This window comes from Bubalus kerabau, chromosome 14 (assembly GCF_029407905.1).
Source record: "Bubalus kerabau isolate K-KA32 ecotype Philippines breed swamp buffalo chromosome 14, PCC_UOA_SB_1v2, whole genome shotgun sequence".
NCBI lineage: Eukaryota > Metazoa > Chordata > Mammalia > Artiodactyla > Bovidae > Bubalus > Bubalus kerabau.
Genome location: NC_073637.1, coordinates 49,650,916 through 49,672,449, shown reverse-complemented (window position 1 = coordinate 49,672,449; position 21,534 = coordinate 49,650,916). Strand labels below are relative to the sequence as shown.

The 21,534-nt window shown below is 37.1% G+C and overlaps 1 protein-coding gene across 3 annotated transcripts in view; it reads right to left on the bottom strand.

The window, feature by feature from the left end:
* Window positions 1-3,727: 3,727 nt before the first annotated feature.
* The window catches only part of RAD21 (RAD21 cohesin complex component), an 88,232-nt gene continuing 70,425 nt past the window's right edge, over window positions 3,728-21,534 (bottom strand). For all 3 annotated transcript variants that reach the window (XM_055546369.1, XM_055546368.1, XM_055546370.1), the window contains 12 exons: window positions 18,344-18,473; window positions 17,064-17,163; window positions 15,538-15,644; window positions 14,948-15,154; window positions 14,383-14,508; window positions 13,933-14,055; window positions 12,126-12,349; window positions 10,740-10,899; window positions 10,181-10,326; window positions 7,909-8,058; window positions 6,039-6,122; window positions 3,728-5,409 (listed from right to left, as the gene is read on the bottom strand). In XM_055546369.1, the coding sequence (XP_055402344.1) occupies window positions 5,218-5,409; window positions 6,039-6,122; window positions 7,909-8,058; window positions 10,181-10,326; window positions 10,740-10,899; window positions 12,126-12,349; window positions 13,933-14,055; window positions 14,383-14,508; window positions 14,948-15,154; window positions 15,538-15,644; window positions 17,064-17,163; window positions 18,344-18,473 (1,749 nt within the window). In that variant the 3' untranslated portion in view covers window positions 3,728-5,217. The remainder of the gene's footprint in view (window positions 5,410-6,038; window positions 6,123-7,908; window positions 8,059-10,180; window positions 10,327-10,739; window positions 10,900-12,125; window positions 12,350-13,932; window positions 14,056-14,382; window positions 14,509-14,947; window positions 15,155-15,537; window positions 15,645-17,063; window positions 17,164-18,343; window positions 18,474-21,534) is intronic.

The window sequence follows — 21,534 nt, the reverse complement described above, 5'->3', positions numbered from 1 at the left end:
GAGATTTAAGCCAGCTTTTTCACTCTTCTCTTTCACTTCTCATCAAGAGGCTCTTTGGTTCCTCTTCACTTTCTGCCATTAAGGTGGTATCATCTGCATGTCTGAGGTTGTTGATATTCCTCCCAGCAATCTTGATTCCAACTAATGCTTCATCCAGTCCAGCATTTCACATGATGTACTCTGAATATAAGTTAAATAAGCAGGGTGACAGTATGCAGCCTTGATGTACTCCTTTCCCAATTTTGAGCCAGTCCATTTTTCCATGTCTGTTTTTAACTGTTGCTTCTTGGCCTGCATACAGGTTTCTCAGGAGACAGGTCAGGTGGTCTAGTATTCCCATCTCTTTAAGAATTTTCCAGTTTGTTGTGATCCACATAGTCATAGTCAGTGAAGAAGAAATTGATTAAAAAAAAAAAATCCCTTGCTTTTTCTATGATCTAACGGATATTTGCAGTTTGATCTCTGGTTCCTCTGCTTTTTTTGAATCCAGCTTGTACATCTGGAAGTTCTTAGTTCACATACAGTTGAAGCCTAGCTTGAAGGATTTTGAGCATTACCTTGCTAGTATGTGAAATGAGTGCAGTTGTACGGTCATTGGAACATTCTTTGGCTTGCCTTTCTTTTGTATTGGAATGAAGACTGACCTTTTCCAGTCCTGTGGGCACTGCTGAGTTTTCCAAATTTGCTGGCATAGTGAGTGCAACACTTTAACAGCACCATCTTTTAGGATTTGAAATAGCTCCACATGAATTCCATCACCTCCACTAGCTTTGTTCATAGTAATACTTCCTAAGGCCCACTTGACTTCACACTCCCTGATGTTTGGCTCTAGGTGAGTGACCACATCTAGAGTGATGATGGTCATCTGGTTCATTAAGACCTTTCCTGTATAGTTCTGTGTATTCTTGCCACCTTTTCTTAATTGCTTCTGCTTCTGTTAGGTCCTTGCTGTTTCTGTCCTTGATGGTGCCCATCTTTGCATGAAACATTCCTTGGTATCTCCCGTTTTCTTGAAGAGATCTCTAGTCTTTTCTCATTCTGTTGTTTCCCTCTATTTCTTTGCATTGTTCACTCAGAAGACTTTCTCTCTCCTTGCTTTTCTTCAGAATTCTGCATTTACTTGGGTTTATCTTTGCCTTTCTCCTTTGCCCTTTGTTTCTCTCTTCTCAGCTATTCGTAAGGCCTCCTCAGACGACCACTTTGCCTTCTTGAGGTGAATATATCATTAGTTTTCAAGTGCACAACATAATGATCTTTGTATATATTGCAAAATGATCACAGGTGAACATCCATCACCATATGTAATTACAAATTTTTTCTTGTGAGAACTTTTAAGATATACTGTTAGCAACTTTCACTTATGCAGAACAGTACTAACAACTGGAGTCACAGTTATGCTATATATGACATCCCTATGACTTATTTTATAAGTTGAAGTTTATACATTTTGACCTCCTTCCCCCATTTCACCAATCCCTCCTTCCCCACGTACCTTTGGCAACCACTAATCTGCTCCCTGCATCTGTGAATTTGGGAGTTTTTGTTGTTTTAGATTCCACATATAAGTGATATCACATGGTCTTTGGTTTTCTCCGACATGTCATTTAGCATACTGTTCTGCAGTTCTATCCATTTTTGCAAATGGTGAGGTTTCATGTCATTTTCTATGGCTGAAGAATATTCCATTGTGTGTGTGTGTGTGTGTGTATTCAAGACACACAGTTTTTATCTATTCATCCATCATAGACACTTAAGTTGCTTCTATATGTTGGCTATTATAAATAATGATGCAATAAATTTGTGTCTTCTTCAGTTAGTGTTTTTTATTTCTTCCTATAAATACCCAGAAGCAGATATGCTAGATCATACGTCAACTCTATTTTTAATTTTTAAAGGACCCTCCATACTGTTTTCCATAGTGGCTGCACCTATTCAGTCTAACAGCATACCAAGTATTCCCTTTTCTCCACATCTTCACCAACACTTTAATTTCTTGTCTTTCTGATAATAGCCATTCTGACAGGTGTGACATGCTATCTCACTGTGGTTTTGATTTCCATTTCCCTGATTATTAGAAATATTTTTTTCATGTACTTGTTGGCTATACTTTTTGGAAAAATGTTTGACACTCTCCCCATTTTAAAATGATTGTTTTGCTATTGAGTTGTATGATTTCTTCAAGTTTTACCTATTAATCTCTTATCAGATATATAATGTAAATGTTTTCTCCAATTTTGTTTTCAGTTTTCTGGCAGTTTCCTTTGCTGTGCAAACGCTTTTTGGTTTGATATAGTCCTACTTGGTAGTCTTGTTGCTTTCTACGGTCAGATCCAAAAAAATCTTAGTTGAGACTGATTTCAAGGAACTTATCACGTTTTCTTACAGGAATTTTATGGCTTTACATCTTTCAAACTTTACTTGATTTATAGTAAATTCTGTAATTTCCAGCCTCATTCTTTTGTACGTGGTGGTTGTTTTCCCAATACCATTTTTGAAGAGACCGTCATTTCCCAATTGTATATTCTTGGCTCCTTGGTTGTAAGTTAACTGGCTGGTAAAATGTGTATCTAGGCACCTTCCAGGTGGGCATTTTGTCTGCTCCCTCTGATTTGGGCCTGGCTCTGTGTGCACATGCACTCCTGAGTCGGTTAATTCCTTTGCTGCTTGCTACAGTCCTGTGGTTTGAATGTCAGCTTGTGAATCCTGTTGGTTATCAGAATTAGCTGATCAAGGGTCCTTCCCTCAGGCAGCAGCCATAAAAGCTCGGGCATCAGACACGTGTATGATCTCGTCTCAGATATAGTGGTCACTTGAAGCAAGCTAGATGTGTCTGTTGGTTTTCCTAGTCTCTGAAGAGGATCCCAGTCACCCCTACAGGAGTGCTAAATTAGAAGCCTGAACCCTAAGCATCAGCTTTTTTTCTCCCCTCTGTGTATTTATTAAAAATTTTTTTCGAATATAACTACTTTACAGTGTTGTGACGATTTCTGCCGTACAGCGACATGGGTTACCTGTATGCATATGTACATCCCTTCCCTCCTGAGCCTCCGTCCCGCCCTTCTAGGTCATCACAGAGCACTGAGCTGAGCTCCCTGTTATGTGGCAGCTTCCCACCAGCTATCTTACACGTGGTGCTGTATGTATGTCAGTGCTCTCTCCATTTGCTCCACCCGTCTTCTTCCCCTGCTGTGTGCACAGGTGCTCTGTACCTCTGCATCTCTACCAAGCATCAGCTTTCAAATAGAAGCTTTTCTTTGTTTGCTGAGTGCGTGAAGTCTTAAGTGTCTTAAAAGTTCACAGCTGGTGGTGGGACAAGTCAAATGCTTGAATGCAAAGATGGGTACGTTGCAAGTTACCTACTGAACACCCTGGCTAAAGTAGATTTCTTAGATGGATCCAGCAAATCTCCAGAACATTGTTAGTTAGCTACATTTGTTTAGACCCCAAAGGACACACCCCCCACCCACCATGTCATAATTTCTATGTACTTAGCAATTACAAGACTATAACTATGCCCCAAAAGATTCCTCAGCATCAGCCATTTATTGGCTTCATTTTAATCTTAATACATTCTAATACACCAATACACCTTGTAAAGATTTATTATTTTGTACTCTAAATAGCTCTTGAAAAATTCACTATTTGTGTGGATAATTAGTCTAGTTAAGGCAAAAAAGGAAGCAATATTCTTGGGGAATGCCACCAACTGAATAACAATAGTCCAAAATTTACAGCTTATAACACAACTTTTATTAGAAAAGTTATACATAACATAGCATCAACTATTTTCAAGAACAATATTAAACCCGATAAGCAACAAAAACCAGACTAACAAAATGTGTAACGAGAAACTAATGACCTTTCTATAATCAAACATTCAATTATCTACAATGTCTTTATACAAAGGGAGAAAAAATCCATGGTTTACAGGCACATGATACTGAAATAAAGCGGCAATAGCAATTTATACAATTACCATTCTCAAGAAACTGAATCATCAAAACAGGAATTACGAGTTCACAAATTTAAAACATCTCACATAATTTAAAATTATTGGGTATACACTGAAGTCTGATTTTTTTTTTCCACACAAGTGCCAACACTTAAGCTAGAACTTTTAGTGTGTAATTTTGCCCTAAAAAGTTAAGACACGTTTTGATAATCATAACAGTCACATAATTTCTGGTGCTACCTGGTCTGTTAATATTTAAAGCCTTTATTTGGATGTTTTTCACTTAATTTATAGGAAACTATTGGATTTCTGTTGCAAAGCTATTACAGTTCCAAAGGAGTGTGCAAGCTTTGGAAAAAAAGATCAGTACTAAAACTTACAATAAATATCAAAGAAGCCATTAGTTTTTACAGCACTGTCTGCTTAAAGGTTAAGTCTACCAGTTGTACAAATTCCCATCAGTCTGTCCTTTCAGTTAGCACAGCAATTTCTATTTTCATGATCTGAATACTCAAATGTGTCCAAACATCTTTTTAAAACCTTGATTTATAGCTCCTGGAAAATTATAGATGCTTTTTATCTTCATTCTACTCTAAAAAGTCTATTTCTGCTCATTTTAGAGTCTCACTAAAACAACAGATTTCAGCATAGTAAGATTCATTAAAAAGTTTCAAATGGAATGATTTACAAAATAGGGCACTTTAAACCAAGTCCTACCTTTTTATAGTTACAGTACAATTTCACATACCAACCCCCACCCCCAATGGTGACTTGTGAAATTATACTTTAAAACTTATCCCGAGAAGACAGTCTGTTTGGGGCACCATCCCGGAAGGCCAATGGTCCCTTCTAAGACTGCCGGGTGTTGCTGATGGGAAAAGACAATTTCTGTCAAAGATTCACACTACTGTTCTTAACTGTCAGGTGTTTTTTCCTGAAACGTTCTCCTTTAGAATGCAGTAATGGAGAACTAAGAAAAACTCCAACCTTCATTTGCTACTCAATTATATGCGCCAATATTGCACACATCTGTTCTGGACTGATCTTGGGGTGCTTGCTTTCTCCACCAGAACACAAACACCATACAAGCAGTTCTGCTTAAAGAGGAGATGGGTAAATTTAAAATACTGGAAAAAAATGAAAAAAGGCAGAGACTTTGTACAGACAAAAATCTAAATTTTCTCGAAGGGTTTTGTGTGCCCTACACACGGGGGCAATTTGTACACACTAGTGAAATGAACACTAGCTCTAATGCTTCTAGCTGCTCAAATAATGTGGAACCTTGGTCCCGGTGTTGCAATGATATCACTGTACGGCTCTTCCTGTGTCAGCTCAATAGCTTGCTGCTTTTTAAGAACCAAGAAGCTGTAGAACTTTGCTGCAGCTTGCTTTCTGTTCGTGTTTCGGCACAACTCAAGCAAACTGATAGATTCAGCTCCAGTTTTAGCGAGAGCTCGCTGAAATAAAACCAAAGAGGAAGGATTAAATGAAGGTAATCAGCAGACCAAAGCAGTAATTTTAGATGCATACTATTTTTGTATATTATGTGAATGTTTCTCATATTTAAAAAAAAACAAAGGGACAATGTTAACACAGACTCATTTCTTTGTAGATTTAATTGAACTGATAAAATAGTAAAATGTAGCACTTACAGTTTCCCAAACTTTCAACTATCCTTTGAATCTATTTTAGGAGACCCTGAGCATCTTGCCTGGTATTTCATAAAGCAATCTCCTCTGTATCTGATACATGAATGCCCAAGGATAAGTGACACTCTAACCCTGTACAATGATTTGACAAATTTAATGATTCAACACATTAAATCTGCTCAACCCAAAATAAGATGTATACACACACCAAGAAGCTCTGCTTTGCAGAGTAACAAAGGGAAAGTATTCACCTGGATGCTTTCCAGGCTTGATTTTAGCCTAACAGCTTATGTATTAAAGTAGTTTAAGGTATGTGGTTTTGGAAGAAGTTTCAGAAAAGGCAGACTTGCTGGTTATACAGCATGTAACTTTTCCTTTTAAGGAAACAATGCCAAAAGCCTTTGATGAAATTTTTCTCTAAGCCTTCACTGGCATACCTGAAGACCATGAAGCATCTGCTGGGTCCTTTTGTTCCACCTTCTTTCCTCTTGATCCTGATCACCCCCTGAAGCATCTTCATCCTAAGTGAAAATGACCCCACACAAAAACTGACAAAACTACTACAAAATGAAGCAGAATCTGTTATCTCCTAAAAACTCTAAATTGTGCATTTTGGTTAGTGGAAAAAACACTTAGCATTTAGTTCAATCTGTTTTTAAATTACAGAAGAATGTCCTCTGTGCATTTAGCTGACTATATGATTCTGTACTGATCTAGAAGCATGGGATCTATACAGTGTGGTCCATGGACTAATGCTGGCAAGCAATGGGTTATTGGCCGCTGCTAAGAAACTTGTATCAAGTGTTTCAAAAGAAAGGGGCTATAATTTATATTTAACTGTAATAGCCTGGTTCCCAGTCACCTGCCACCTACAAGACTGAGATTGGCACTGGGCAAGAGCTGAGATACTCCCAAACTATATTGGAACTATACATAATATCCAAAGGACTAGGAGTTAACAATTTCAAAAACATCAGAAAGTATAATTTTTAATACTAATTGAACATAGTCTGAGATTCTCTAGAACACTGGTTGAAGAATTCTGGGGCTAAATTCTTACTTTAAAACAATGTAAGGCTCATAATCAAGCCCTAAGTGGTTATGAAACCTATGCTGGCATAAATTACAAATATGAACAGATGGTAATGAGAATTAGTCTTGGAAGAAAGTTTAAACATAAAGGTTTAAATAAAATATTTGACAGGACATCAAAGAGAAAAATATCTAAGTCTTCAATAACAATCTTAAAGATCGAACAAAAGCAGGGGGTGGAGGGTTGGGAAGACAAAAGACCCTGAACAGCCAAAGTGTGCATGAGGAAAAGGAAATCCATTCCCAAACTACCTCTACTTTTTTAAAAAATAAAAATCAGATCAGCCAAGTCACAGCCCACTCCACTCTAACGAAAACACAAACCCCTCACAAATAGAGGGGTTATATGAGAGGCAGATGTTAGTAGCAGTAAGAACTGACCCTCAACCACAAGAGAACATCTCAGAGCAGCTTACAATTTAGAAGTCAAGAAATCAGCGAAAGGGCAAACCTCTTGTCCTCCAAAACCCACAAGGGACCGAGTGAGTTATTTAACACAGCATAAAACTTGAGGGTCTTGATGGTCTAGAGCAGTGGTCCGCAACCTTTTTGGCACCAGGGACCGGTTTTTGTAGAAGACAATTTTTCCATGGATCGGGTAGGGTGTGATGATTTGGGGATGAATCAAGAGCATTACATATATCGTGTGCTTTATTTCTATTACTACGTTGTGATATATAATGAAATAATTATAAAACTTACCATAATGTAAAGAGCCCTGAGTTTGTTTGCCTCCAACTAGATGCTGCCATCTGGGGGTGATGGGAGACAGTGGCAGGCGCTCCACAGCACTAGCATCACCACCTTGGCTCTACTGGCATCAGATAATCATAAGGAATCTCTTGCATGCGCATTTCACAGTGGTTTGCACTCCAATGAGAATCTAATGCCACTGCTGATCTGACACGAGGCAGGGCTCAGGTGGTGTGAGGATGGGGCGTGGCTATAAATCGGATGAAACTTCACTCCTTCACCTGCCGCTCACCCCCTGCTGTGAGGCCTACCTAGTTCCCAACAGGCCTTGGACCAATGGTTGGGGACCCCTGGTATAGACTACTCACTAAGAATTTTGCTAAGTTTTGCTTTTATTCAAACATTTTTCATCACTCTGATAATTAACTCAGCTCCAATATGAAAAACAACAACAAGCTGGTGGAAGATTTTCACTAAATCTGGATGGGATTGTACTCATCAGATCTTTTTACATTTCCTTACCTCCTCCTCCTCATCATCTTCTTTCTCCTTCTCCTTCTCTTTTTCTTTTTCTGGTAAAAGTTCTAACTCCGGAATTAACTGACAGATATTTGGAGGTTCTTCTGGGGGCAGCTCTACAGGAGGTATTTCCATCTGCTCTGCCTGCTGAGGCTTAAAGCAATAAAAACAAGGCAATTTAACGATGCACATTTTAAAGGTAGCTTCTTTTAAGTTGTAGTTGCTGCAGTTCTCAAAATGAAAAGAAATACTGGGGTCACACCTCCACACTTCCCTCATAATCAAAAACTGATTACAAGTCTCAACATTAGTTTACAAAAGAAAATCCATTCACTGTCTTATTATCCTAGAGCAAAGGCGCTTTGTTTTTATACTTAACTATTTGCAAGCACTTAACAAAAAATCCTCAAAACTTTCTGTATTAACATTTTAGGAATAAACAGAATCCACTGACTCCAGGGCAATGCAAAAAGACTCTACCATTAATTAGCCTGGCACAGGCAACCATTACTGTGTAAGACTGCCTTAAGGCCATTGCAACTCAGCTTGAGTGCTAAATAGGCCTTTGGGCTCCTCCTGAAGCAAATAATACAAATGAGGAGACTATTTTTCTGGATCCATTTCTTGTATTTTCTTCTCTGACTTAATACAAACAAACGAGAACATTAAAATACTGACAAGGGAACAATTATCCAGAGAGTGGTACTAAAGCAACCCACCTATTACCTGCTCCCCTTCCTGAACTCAAAGAGAAAAATGCACCCAGCCGAGAACTAGTTCTTAAAATTCGCAAGGAATATTCTTTTGCCAGTGTCTTCATGGAGGCTGAACCAAGAGCCTAAGGTAAAAACCCTAAGAGTATCTATCACCTGACACCTGTCTGAATGACTAACCTGTCAGAACACCAAAAAAGACGAGAGACAGCAGCAAGTGTTGGCAAGGATGAGGAGAAAAGGGAACCTTCACGCACTGCTGCTGCAAATGTAAACTGGCTCAGCCATTATGGAAACTGTGGAAGTTCCTCAAAAAATTAAAACTTAAATTAAAACTAGAAATTTCACCTCCAGGTACTTATCCAAAGGAAATGAAATTACTATGTGGAAAAGATGCTTCCATGCTCACAGCTAAGCTATGAAAACAACCTAAGGGTCCATCAACACATAAATGGATGAAGAGAATATGATACACACAGACACAGATATATTATTCACCACAAGAAATTATGCCTTTTGTGACAACACAGATGGACCTGGAGAGCATTATGCTAAGTGAAATGAAAGATGAGTCCTATATGACAGCTGTATCACTTACATATGCCATCTTAAAAAGCTGACATTCACAGAAGCAAAGAGTAAAATGGTGGTCATGAAGGCTAGAAGGTAGAGGAAATTAGATGTAGCAGATGTTGGTCCGAGTATACACTTCCAGTTATAAGTAAGTTTGGGGGATCTAATACACAATACGATGATTACAATGAACAATACAACTGTCCCTGCGTATCTGCAAGGGATTAGTTCCAGGATCCCTCTTCTAAATAGAAAAATTCATGGATGCTCAAGTATCTTACATAAAACACTTATTCCAGACAGCCCTCAGTATACATCCATGGATAAGGAGGTTCAACCAACTATAACTACATACTTGAAAATTGCTCAGAGTAGATCTTGTGTGACAAGAAAAAAAATCTAATTCTGTATAAAGTGATGGATAGTAACTAAACTTATCATAGTAATCATTTCACAATATATACATGTATCAAGTCATTATACTGTACACCCCAAACTAATACAATTTATATGTCAATTTTATCTCAATAAAAATGGAGGGAAAATGTTCCATCTTGCTAACAGTTATTTATTAGCAAGAAGCTTGTTCTATTTTACTCAAAATGTATTTAACAGGTTCCTTATGTTGCTTTTCTTATTCTATCTAGAACTGTCTGATTCACCATGAGCTAATGTTTGAGAAATAAAATAAAATTAGAACCTAGTATCAAGGAATCCATATTAGCCAAGGATGTTCAGGCCACTCTGAAGCAAGACTATCCAAGAGGAGTCAGAAAAAAACAAAAACTTATACACTAAAAACAATTCCCACTCAGGGCACACAGTATTTAGATCCCTGGCTGCCATTTTTTCTCTCTGGATCCATTCCTTGCTATTTTCTGCCCAAACCAAGATACTTCAAAAGGTCTCCTTAAATAACACTTGCTACTACTAGGGATCTAAAATATTGTATGAACATCCCAAACATTTTGATGGAGACATGTGCTTACAGGGATCACGGGTTCTGGGTCAATTTGTCCCGCTTTTCGTTTAACTCCCTGAGGTGGTGGTGGAGGCATGGCGGACTCATCCAAGTTTGTTCTGCTGGTCTCCATCGACTCCTGTAGGCGGCTGGGCTCTTCCAAAATGGGCTCATCTACAATTGGTCACATGAAGAGAAGACTTAGGTCATACAGTCCTGAACAATATTTTAGAACCATTTAATAGTAATATGCCACAACATAGGTACTTTCCCTAGTAAGGAAGGCAGAATAAAATTTTACCTCCACAAAAGTTACTCAATTTATAACAAGACATTTAAAAGTGGGAGGGAGCTTTAAAAGGACAGGTGCCACTTCCAGTCCAAGGCAGGACAATCCTTTAGCAGACTAGCACTCAGCCAACTCCTAAACCTCTAAGCAATCAGAGAATATAAAGCATGTATTTCCCTGTTCAAACTTTGAGTACACTTCTTTGTTCCTAATTTCTTTTACTTTGGCAATATATAGGTAAAATTTAAGCCAAATGTTCACTTAAACTTTATGAGGGAACTATTCTAATAAAACAGACCGATAACATCACGCTGCTGATGTTGCTGCTGCTGGTCCTCTCTAGGAACCTCTGGATTTTCAAATTCTTTGAGGAATTCATCCAAATTATCAGCCTCTCCTCCTTTCCTCCTTTTTCGAAGATCTTCTGGTACTAGTGGTGTAAGACAACGTGTAAAGAGCTATAAAAAATAAAAAAATCAATTATATAATATCTACTACAAATCACAAGAAATGAAAGCCTACCACTAACATTACAATGTTTTAATAGTTGGTGCATATATACATAAAATTGAGCATGATTTCTACTTAATGTTATACCATATTCACACTCCATTCTGTAATTTGAAGTCCTGTAAGATTTTCATTGCAGCAATTTTAGATAATTTGAGGATGAAATTTTTTTATCCATTGTTTAACTTGGAGATTTAGTTTTAAATTTATTGACCTGCAGTTTATTTTCACATTCATACACTTAAAACTCAATCTAACTGAAATCATACCCAACAGCTTTACATAGTACCCTTTTCACTTAATGATATAGTAATTTTATATTATTTCTAGTATGTTTAATGACTGAATATTCCACTGAGTGGAAATATATATGCTTGTGCATATATATGCCACGCTTGAAAGATTTTTTAGAAAAATTTAACTGTAAATAATAATTATTTAACATCTTCATAGAGTTTTTTCCCCCATATTTTAAATTGTCTCAGGAAAAATTACTGACAATGAAACCACTAAGTCCAAAAAAAAATCATCTTAAGAACCTTCTTCCAAATGACGACGATTGTGCGTCCGAAAAAATAGCAGTTTTAACAAAGCTTGCTGCTTTAAAGACTTTGTTTTTAAACAATCGGTTCTAAGAATATTTCAACTCTAGAAAACGGCTTGTAAATTAAAAGAAATTCTCATAAAGCCAGAAATCTGTATTGTGGGAAAAGGAGAACCAAGCCATGTTTTAGCCAGAAAGCATCACCTAAAGAATGTAGACTTGAACCACGGTACACACTAAGGCAACAGAACCACTAATTTATCATAGGAAGCTGAGAAAGAACTATTATTAAACACACCAGTGGCTTTTTAGAATAGTGAAAATCCATTCCACATCTTTTAGAGATGTAGGTGTCACTTATAATCTTTCAAATCAGGTTTATGTTCAGTATACTGTGGTTTAAGGGAGAAAAAAGATGCCATATGGCTGGCTGAACAATACCTGATCAAAAATGATTTAAACAAAAGGTTTTTTTTTTTTTTTTTTTAGATTACATTTTTTTTTTTTTTAATTTTATTTTATTTTTAAACTTTACATAACTGTATTAGATTTGCCAAGTATCAATTAAAGTTTATTTTAAAAAATGATCAAAATCTGTATGAAATTTTAAAAATCTGCAAATGCTATTACCTTCAGTAGTCTGTTATTCCATAAAGGTTGAGCAGGTAAAGAGAAGAGTTTTTCCACTCCTCCTGTCTCTTTCCACATCATCAATTTCTTGGTGGGTGGTGCCAGATCCAAAGTAGTAACAATATCAGAATAATCACTAAGCTGGGCTCTAATTGTCTTGCTATCCAACTCTTTGACACTGTCAACAATGAGCTTCCTCTTCCTCTTGGCTTTTGTTTCTTTGACTGGCATGATAAAAGAAAATAAGGTCATCTTTCTGAGAGGCGAGCAAGAACCCTACAACTTTGGTCTCATTGTATTTATGCCTTTCTACATGCCTAGAAGAAATGTTAAACTTTCATGAGTACAGAATCTATTTTAACTGATGCTTCCCAAGCATCATACAGAAGCTGACATATGATAAATGTTCAATAAAAATTTGCTGAATGAGTATGTATAGACTTTTAGCACAAAATGGGCAAAAAAAAAAAAAAAGAACCAATTCATTTTTGCCCATGTAGTTTTATACTGTAAACACGAAACATATCTCACCTCATTCAGAGTTAGACCCAAGCACTAGGTTTTGCCAATTAGCTAAGTGACCATTAAAAAAAATTAACTTCATTTTGCTAACGTCTTTATTTTCTCATCTGAAATATGGCCAACCACTTACAAGGGATTGTAAAATAATTAGTATAGTGTCTGGCATAGATTGAGGACTCCATAAATGGTTGCAATTACTATGATTTTTATTAGAAAAGTTATAATTCATGTATGGCAGCTGCATAAGCAGCTTGATGAAGTGAAACAAGCCCAAACCCACTTAAATGAACCTGAAACTCCATCCTATACACTTTTTGTGGGTTCATTTCTAATCCTTACTAAATTCTTACAAAGCAGGTAACATTATCTCAGTTTCTTAAGATACAGAAAGGCTCATGGTATTAAATAAATTCCTCAAGATTTCATTCTGTCATACGTTATATAACTCTATTGGTTTTAAAGATAAAATATGCACGTGGTTCAAAAGTCAAGAAGCTGTTACACAGTGATGGCCTCTGTCCAGCCCTCCTCCAGCTACTGAGTTCCCTTCCTTGAAATTACAAGTTCAAGTTAGCTGTCTTAAACAATGCAGTATTTGTCCTTACTTTTTTTAATAGATCTCTGTGATATCTGTTAATAATACAGTACATAATTTACTTAATTACCAAGGTTACCCTACTACTGAAGTTCTGTGAGGAAAGCCTTGTTCATTTTTATATTTTCAGTTCCTAAATCATGTTTGTTACATAGAAAAGTATTCTTTTTAAACCAGAAGCCATGTACTAATTTTGGTGATCAGATTCTATGTAGGAAATCTCGAAAGTTAATCTTGTTTTAACTTAGAAGTAATAACAATATCTTGAGTCACAATGTAAATAGCTTATTCCATCCCACTGTACCCATAAACCATTTAGAAATTTTTAAGTTTCACATCCAAATTACATATTGCCTCTTCTACTCAGAAGAGGCACCTCCAATTATACTTTGCTATGCTTCTTATTTAAGCACTATAACTGATTAGTCAATCTTGTTATCTTACTGAAAAATGCCTTGCAGTGTTTTTAAACTGTTATACATGTGACCTGTTCACATTTTTATAACCCCCAAACACTGAGATACATATGTGCAGGAAGCCTGTTTCATCCTTTGGAAGTTATTTCACAGCAACTTGTAAAAACATTCTGTAAGATACTAAAATTGTCACTGATTAAAGATTCTACGATAGACGTCGGACAAAGGAGAAAAATTATTTAAAATGAGATTACTAGAAAGTGTGTTTGCTCACCAGTGATATCAATAGGTTCCAAAGCAAAGGCTTCTTCCTCATTTGGAACAAGCGTTGTCTGATCAGTCATAGTTGGCATTGGTTCGACAGGATCCACTGAATCAGGACTATCAGGCCCACCCACTATAAAAGCAGAAATTTGGTCACAAAAGGCTTGGAATTTACTATACATCCAACAAATGGTAGGGGAAAAACCCCTTTGAGTAACTGAAAGAAACCCACTGGTACCAAAGAGAAAACATTTTTCTAATTATAAGGTGTTTCCAGTTGACCTACTGGCCAAAACACAAGGAGGAGCACAGGGTTAAACACATAAGAGACTCAACCATAAGCACTGTTTAAGATTCACAGTTCATTAAAAGCTGAAATGTTTAGTTTTTGGTCTTCTACATGAAATATGTTTTTGGATGCCATACAATCACACGCAATCACTGAGCATGAAATGCTTACTTGATACGTTATCATCCTCGTCCATATCATCATGTGCAGGCTGCTCTGGCAACATCACCCCCGCCTCAGACAGGGCAGGGGGGTCGTCAAAGATACCGCCATCATTATTACTAATCAGCTTGTCATCTGAAACAGGGAATGTAACTTAGTTGCATTTAGAAAAGAAATGCTGAAAGATCAATAGCCAATCACTGGGAAAATAAAATTATGTCAAAATGGATTAAATTAAAAACTTTAAATCTATCTCTTCATGGTAGTATATGGAAGTATTAAATACTTGCACACATGGGAAAACAGTCTCCTTCTTAATTTTAAAACTTATACTTACAAACACAAATAGAGAAGCCTGAAGAATTAGTAAAACTTAAAATTCCAAGACATGCACTTATAAACAAAATTAGGTATTGCTAACATTTTAAGGTTACAGGCTTACAGAAAACTTCAACTGAACCAACTGGTCACAATTCACACATATATACCTAGAGAGATGCTCAAGACTGAGATTTAGCAGCCACTCTAAAACACTGCAACTAAATAAAGAATTTATCACCTTGTACTGACTTACCTAATATACCACCATCATTTCCTTCTCCAAAATTGTCATCCTTATACTGGTCTTCATATTCTAAATGGTTAATTTTCTCATTAAGATTGCTGGTGCTCTGCTCAGGCTCTAATAGGAGATTGGAAGCACCAGTGCTTGCTAACATGTCATCATCCTCGAAAGCGCTGCCTTCTCTCATTATCTCACGATCATCCATTCCAAAGTCACCTAAACAAATTTTAGTCAGTCATTAGTTGAAAAAAGTTTGAAATACTGCTGATACAAAAGAAAATGCCTTATGATTTAATTATAATGCCATATTTGCCTAATAAAGTCTTATGTATCTTTGACTATTAAAACATCTGGTTTAAACTTTAAATCTTCAGGATCTACATTGCATAAACTGATTCTGGGGCGTGATCAGAAAATTCAAATAAGATCCAAATTTAGGTTATCCTAAATATGTTTAGTGACATAACTTCAACATTACAGCTAGTGGCTAATGATTTCCTTCTCTATTACCAAAATCATTTTCTTGTAGAATCCTAAATATGTTTAGTGACATAACTTCAACATTACAGCTAGTGGCTAATGATTTCCTTCTCTATTACCAAAATCATTTTCTTGTAGAATACTGATGTTTCCAACTTCTTCTCTCATGGTTATCTCTTCCACTCTACTCTGGTTCAGGCTGAACTGCTGGGCCACATCGATGTCACTATAAAAGAATTTCAAAAACAGTTTAGTCTCAATTCTCACTGTATTGTTTTATAAGGGAAAACATATCTCAATTCTATTCTATAAGGGGGGGAAAAGTATACACACAACCTATGGAGCCTAAATATTTGACATTAAATAAATACAATCCAAGAATCTAAATGATTTAGAAGCGAATTTCATTTGTATTTAAATTTTAAAAATGTTAATGACCAGTAAGCAAAATATAGTATGCTGAAATCACTACATAAAGCAACATGGTATACAGAGAGGAAGAACTTAGAGATGCTTGGGTTTTCATCAGGGCCGGCTAGGCTATGTGAACACTGACGTTAACTGGCTTTTCTGGAACTCTGTTTAATATGAACCAACCTCAGATTGGGTGATAGTGCAGCCTGCACTTAGTGGGGAAAAACACCTGCACATAAGCAGACCCTTGCAGGTGAAACTGGTATTAAGGGTCAACTGTACACATTAAATAAAACTGGCAATGTATTGATAAAGAAAGAAACTGGATGATCAGCACCTGGAGTTCATACTACTAATCACTCTTCCTTTTTAGCTGTGTTTAAAAAGGAAAAATTCCACCATAAAAATTAAAAAAGCAAAAACAAAAAAAACCACCAAAGTATAAAGAGAAAAAGTAAAGCAGTCAAATAGTGCCGAGCACTAATTAACACAATAAATTCAAAGTAATAAATTTACATTTAAGTCACAGATTGTTTTTTTTAAAAAGCAAAAAAACCAAAAACAAAAACATTGTTAAACAATAAATGGGGCTTGATGTAGAGGGTTTCTTGGTTAACTGTGCTACTTAATCACTTAGTCGCATTCCCTGTTGTGGTCATGATAGCTGGCTTTGAAGACTCGAGGGAGGCAGACGACACAGCACAGTGCTCTGTTACAATGGTCATCTCTGGACAACCTTCTGTCCTCAAACGTGTGTTGTGACAATGACCTTCACTCGCCCTTTGTATAAAGTTATCTCACATGTTTATTAAAAGAAGAAAAGAACAAAACTTGTGGCTGAGTACAGCTTGGTCAAGATGATAAAATGGTAGAAGACTTTAGTAAATACCTCTGGAAAAAAATCATGAAGCTACAGTTCAAGTTTATTGATATCATCATGTAAAGCAAACAGCTAGAGAGCTGTTCAATTTACATAATGGCCTAAGCAAATCAGAATTCTCTTTAGCAGTGTTAAAGCTGACATCGTTTACATGGTTTTCTTACAGAAGAAACACTTTTGGGTTATATGTTTCATATTTATATACTATCATAAATACAGCATATGCATTTTGGCTACATGTTAACTCAATGTCAAAACCTCCCAAGAAAACTATGTTATTTGTAAGCCAGTAAAGTTTTTTGGTACACCAAGTCAATAATTAAAGAAAAAGAAAAAGAGAGAGAGACATACTCTAAGTCAGGCAGTGGCTGATCAAAATCATGAAATTCTTCAGGTAAAGTAATGGCATTGTACGCAGCTTCTCGATTTTCCTCAGGCAGGTCAACAACACCTAGAAAAGTAACAGTAAGCTTCAAGCCCTGGCTATACCAAAGTTTACCAAGGGGTCAAGGAAGGTTAAAATGTCAGTTTAATTTCCTAAGGTTATATTCCAGGAGGGTTGCTTCAGTACCACTGAAGCACAAGTACTTTAGCTTGTTCTATAATCATAAGTCACACTACTTGAATCACAAGAAAAAGGTCAAAGCACTAATTATGAATTAAACTGAGAAATCTTTAATAAAAGGACATAGCATCAAATAAATATTAGTAATAGCTTTCTATATAAGCATGAAATTTATGAGGAAAAGGAATGACTGCAAAAGAGTATCCCAAATGCTAAGAGGAATTAGTTATTCTAGAAAAGTGGGATTAAATTATTTTTATTTTCTTTACATTTCCTCCTATATTTTAAAGTGGTCTATAATAAACATGCATTGATTTAAAAGATAAAAAGAAACAAAATGTTATTTTAGCAAAATACGCTTAGTAGCCACAAAGTAGAAAACAATCAAGTATCATGGCCTCTGCCTAAGCATTTTACTTTTAATCAAATCTTAGAATCTCAAAGATTTCACTATTCATGTTACAATAATTTGAAATAGAAGAATACAACATCAGTAGAAATTAACAGTATAAAGCAGCTCTCCTACACACTGAGATTATTTTAGTCAGAATAAAATTTCATCAATACTTAAAATAAATTATACAATTGTAATTATCTATGCAGATCGAAGTTTGGTTCTACGGGTTCAGTTTTAGAAATCAACTATTACCTAAAACAAAACAACAAAGAAATATAGAGAACATTTAAAAAAGTTTTAACAACTTCAGTTAAAAGTGAATTTGATTTTAAGACTACATTAAAATTTTAAGATTTTTTTTCTGAGCTGTATTTTTAAAAACATAAAACAATGAGTTTTCAACACTTCAACCTCTGATGACTGCTGAAAAAGGAGTTAAAAGGGCAGCTCCAAAGGAATAACAAAAAAGGTCTGCCATAATTCCATTCACAGAACAAAACTGAAATGGACTATCTCCCTTGAAACACTGCCTCTCCAAGCTTTGCCCATTTTTGAAGGGCTCCTTGTATTGCAATTAAAACAAACTATGCCCATCTAGAAATACATGCTTAGCAGTTTTCACCCCGAACACAATGAACTTCAAAGTTAAAACAAAAAAGTCAACAATACCTGGCCGAAAAGCCATCTTTATCTTAATGAATGCCTCATTACAATCTGCCAGGAGGTATTTGGCTTTTCTGTGGTAGATTCGAACTACTCCCAGTAAGAGATGTCCTGACGTTCGGAGTGCCATCTTCACCTGCGGATTAACATTAATTTATACAGTAATGTTCTGGTTTTAGAGAAAATTTCAAAGCCTGTATATTGTGCAATTTATAGGCAGTTTATATCTCTTCATACTTTTAACCATTTATTTGAAGTTACCTCATAATCACGACTGAGTGACTTCCCTTTCACTTTTCACCTTCGTGCATTGGAGAAGGAAATGGCAACCCACTCCAGTGTTCTTGCCTGGAGAATCCCAGGGACGGGGGAGCCTAGTGGGCTGCCGTCTATGGGGTTCATACAGAGTCGGAGCAGCAGCATAATCATGTATATTTTTTCTCACCTGTAAATTTCCTGAGTATACAACGAGAACAGACTGACAGAAATCCATGAATGAACATGGATGTGAATGTAGCTATTAAGCAAGTATTAAGGCAACCCATGAAGTATTACCATTAGCACATTAAGTATGTGACACTTTTGGATGCCAATCCAGAGTCACTGCTCCCTGTCAATTAACTGAACTCTGATTTTATGTGGGAAGTGAACATCCCCAGACTTGAAAGATGACAGTCTCGTTCATCTGTGCTGATGCTTGTTTCTGAGTGGGCATATAGCCTAGTTCAACTAACAAGGACTATTAACTAGGTCAGAGAATTCTGAGATATTCCCAATTAAAAAAACAAAACAAAAATCTCCACAAAAAAACTGAACACTCTCTTCCTTCTCCCCTCCTGCGCTGTGAGTAGGTGGGGCTTACAGCTGCCTGCAGTAGCCCTGTAACCACAGGGCACAGGAGTGAAGACAAGGACAAGAAGCCAACAAACTAAGAAAGGTGAGTCTAGGTGAGTCCTTGCATGACATGTTGGAACTGCTGAACCAATCCTAGATCTTCCTACTTCTAAAACTTCTAGTTAAACAAGACCGCTAATTTCCTGTCTAAGCCCCTTTTAATTTTTATTACCTGACTGGAAAGCATACTAAGCAATAAAGGGTAACAGTACTCTTTTTATTTTTTTAAACAAGAAATCACACTCCTCAGCCTGTACTTTATCAAGGTGGATCTTGAACAGTGTTTATGGGGGGATCTAGACTGGGGTCCCATCACTTCATAGGAAATAGATGGGGAAACAGTGTCAGACTTTATTTTTTTGGGCTACAAAATCATTGTAGATTGTGATTGCAGCCATGAAATTAAAAGACACTTACTCCTTGGAAGGAAAGCTGTGACCAACCTAGATAGCATATTCAAAAGCAGAGACATTACTTTGCCAACAAAGGTCCGTCTAGTCAAGGCTATGGTTTTTCCAGTAGTCATGTATGGATGTGAGAGTTGGACTGTGAAGAAAGCTGAGCACCAAAGAATTTACCCTTTTGAACTGTGGTGTTGGAGAAGACTCTTGAGAGTCCCTTGGACTGCAAGGAGATCCAACCAGTCCATTCTAAAGGAGATCAGTCCTGGGTGTTCTTTGGAAGGACTGATGCTAAAGCTGCAACTCCAATACTTTGGCCACCTCATGCGAAGAGCTGACTCATTCATTGGAAAAGACTCTGATGCTGGGAGGGATTGGGGGCAGGAGGAGAAGGAGACAACAAAGGATGAGATGGATGGATGGCATCACCGACTCGATGGATGTGTTTGAGTGAACTCCGGGAGTTGGTGATGGACAGGGAGGCCTGGTGTGCTGCGATTCATGGGGTCGCAAGGAGTCGGACACGATTGAGTGACTGAACTGAACTGAGACTGTGGGATAGAGACAGTAGTTGGGAAAAGAATGAGGGAATTAAACCCTCAATCTAAACAGAATCAGAATTCCTCTGGTTACAGTAAGATTTTTTAAAAGCACAAGGAAAACACGAGTGCAACTTTATCAGACTGTTTTCTAGTTCACACCACAGAAACATTAAATTCTAAGGTAGCAAAGAAAGCTGTTAAATATCTGCTTACAGATTACCTTATGATTAGTATACCATGTTACTTATAACTTACAACACAATGTGTTGTTTTATTTAATACATGTACTCCATAGAGCAGTCCAGGATTCTATTAACAATAACCCAGGACCTACCTTTATGGTCACATGACATGACAGCATAAATTACGAAGTTTCAGCTCAGTTCAGTTCAACCGCTCAGTCGTGTCCAACTCTTTGCCACCCCATGAATCGCAGCACGCCAGGCCTCCCTGTCCATCACCAACTCCCAGAGGTCACCCAAACTCATGTGCATCGAGTTGGTGATGCCATCCAGCCATCTCATCCTGTGTCATCCCCTTCTCCTCCTGCCCCCAATCCCTCCCAGCATCAGAGTCTTTTCCAATCAGTCAACTCTTCACATCAGGTGGCTGAAGTACTGGAGTTTCAGCTTCAGCATCAGTCCTTCCAATGAACACCCAGGACTGATATTTAGAATGGACTGGTTGGATCTCCTTGCAGTCCAAGGGACTCTAAGGGTCTTCTCCAACACCAAGTTCAAAAAAAAAACACCAAAAGCATCAATTGTTCGGTGCTCAGCCTTCTTCACAGTCCAACTCTCACATCCATACATGACCATAGGAAAAACCATAGCCTTGACTAGACAAACCTTTGTTGGCAAAGTAATGTCTCTGATTTTGAATATGCTGTCTAGGTTGGTCATAACTTTCCTTCCAAGGAGTAAGTGTCTTTTAATTTCATGGCTGCAGTCACCATCTGCACTCATTTTGGATCCCAAAAAATAAAGTCTGACACTGTTTCCCCATCTATTTCCCATGAAGTGATGGGAATGGATACCATGATCTTAGTTTTCTGAATGTTGAGCTTTAAGCCAACTTTTTCACTCTCCTCTTCCATCAAGAGGCTTTTTAGTTCCTCTTCACTTTCTGCCATAAGGGTGGTGTCATCTGCATATCTGAAATTATTGATATTTCCCCCGGCAATCTTGATTCCAGCTTGTGCTTCTTCCAGCCCAGCGTTTCTCATGATGTACTCTGCATAGAAGTTAAATAAGCAGGGTGACAATATACAGCCTTGACGTACTCCTTTTCCTATTTGGAACCAGTCTATTGTTCCATGTCCAGTTCTAACTGTTGCCTCCTGACCTGCATATAGGTTTCT